The 954-nt window shown below is 37.9% G+C and overlaps 1 protein-coding gene across 1 annotated transcript in view; it reads right to left on the bottom strand.

Annotated features, from left to right (window-relative positions):
- Positions 1-743, bottom strand: part of LOC107582634 (uncharacterized) — a 4,266-nt gene extending 3,523 nt beyond the window's left edge. Inside the window, exon 1 of the mRNA XM_016268548.1 lies at positions 637-743. Within this exon, the coding sequence (XP_016124034.1) occupies positions 637-700 (64 nt within the window). The 5' untranslated portion in view covers positions 701-743. The remainder of the gene's footprint in view (positions 1-636) is intronic.
- Positions 744-954: the final 211 nt, after the last annotated feature.

Consider the following 954-nt stretch of genomic DNA (forward strand, 5'->3'; position numbering starts at 1 on the left):
GAGAAAAAACCCCTCTGGTCTGACAGATCCAGCCTTGATAACACTTTCTAAACCTTACTCTTTCTCTCCCCATCCTCCACTTCTTGCATGTACTCTTCCTCCTCTCCTCCTCAGATTGTTTCCATATTGTTCGTATCATCATCATTCAGTCACCTGTGTCACTTGTGCACTCTGAACTGGCTCATATTTTGTGCAGTTGGTTTGATCACATCATTAGAAACAAGCGTGAACAATTTTGAATTGTTGTGTGTAAACGATGACAACTGCGCTTTAGTTGTATTTAACTTTTGCTGCTTGTGTTTAGCATTTTGCCACACAAATGCATCACAGTGTGATAAGTGTTTAAGAGAATGAGAATGTGTTTAGAGTTTTGCAAAAAGAGTGCATGAGATTTGCAAATAGATCCTAACTGCCTGAACGTGTTTAAGGTTTAGCAGAAAGAGACCTTTATTCGACAAATTTGTTTAAGCTAATGAGAATTTGGTTCAGAGATTGGGGTTTAGTGTTTTATCATTTCAGAAAAACTGTAATACTACTGTAAATCAAATATAGTCAAAATGATCAACATATATTTTACCCCCAATATCATATAAACCACATTATAACTGACAATAAATACTGCTATTTTGAACCTACCGTTTGAAGACAACAAAGCACCAAAAAATATCCAAAGATATGAAATGTACATGACGCATGACATCCAAGGTGTCAAGGTTGCAAGACCAAGACAGAGAGTGTGTAGGCTGATGTCCTTCACATGATATTTCCTGTAAACACACACGCACAGCCTCTTACATGTGGTGGTCTGGGGCTGCGTTTTCACAGCATAAGTGACTTGTCACTTATGACTGACATATGATTTTCTACTGCCAGATTAGTGATGCAGCTGCGACCAAGCAGTGAAAAATGGGCTTTATGATGCATTTCATAACATTTAAGGCTGAGGATATTTTC

Source organism: Sinocyclocheilus grahami, unplaced genomic scaffold, assembly GCF_001515645.1.
Source record: "Sinocyclocheilus grahami isolate Dianchi unplaced genomic scaffold, SAMN03320097.WGS_v1.1 scaffold46.1, whole genome shotgun sequence".
Lineage (NCBI taxonomy): Eukaryota > Metazoa > Chordata > Actinopteri > Cypriniformes > Cyprinidae > Sinocyclocheilus > Sinocyclocheilus grahami.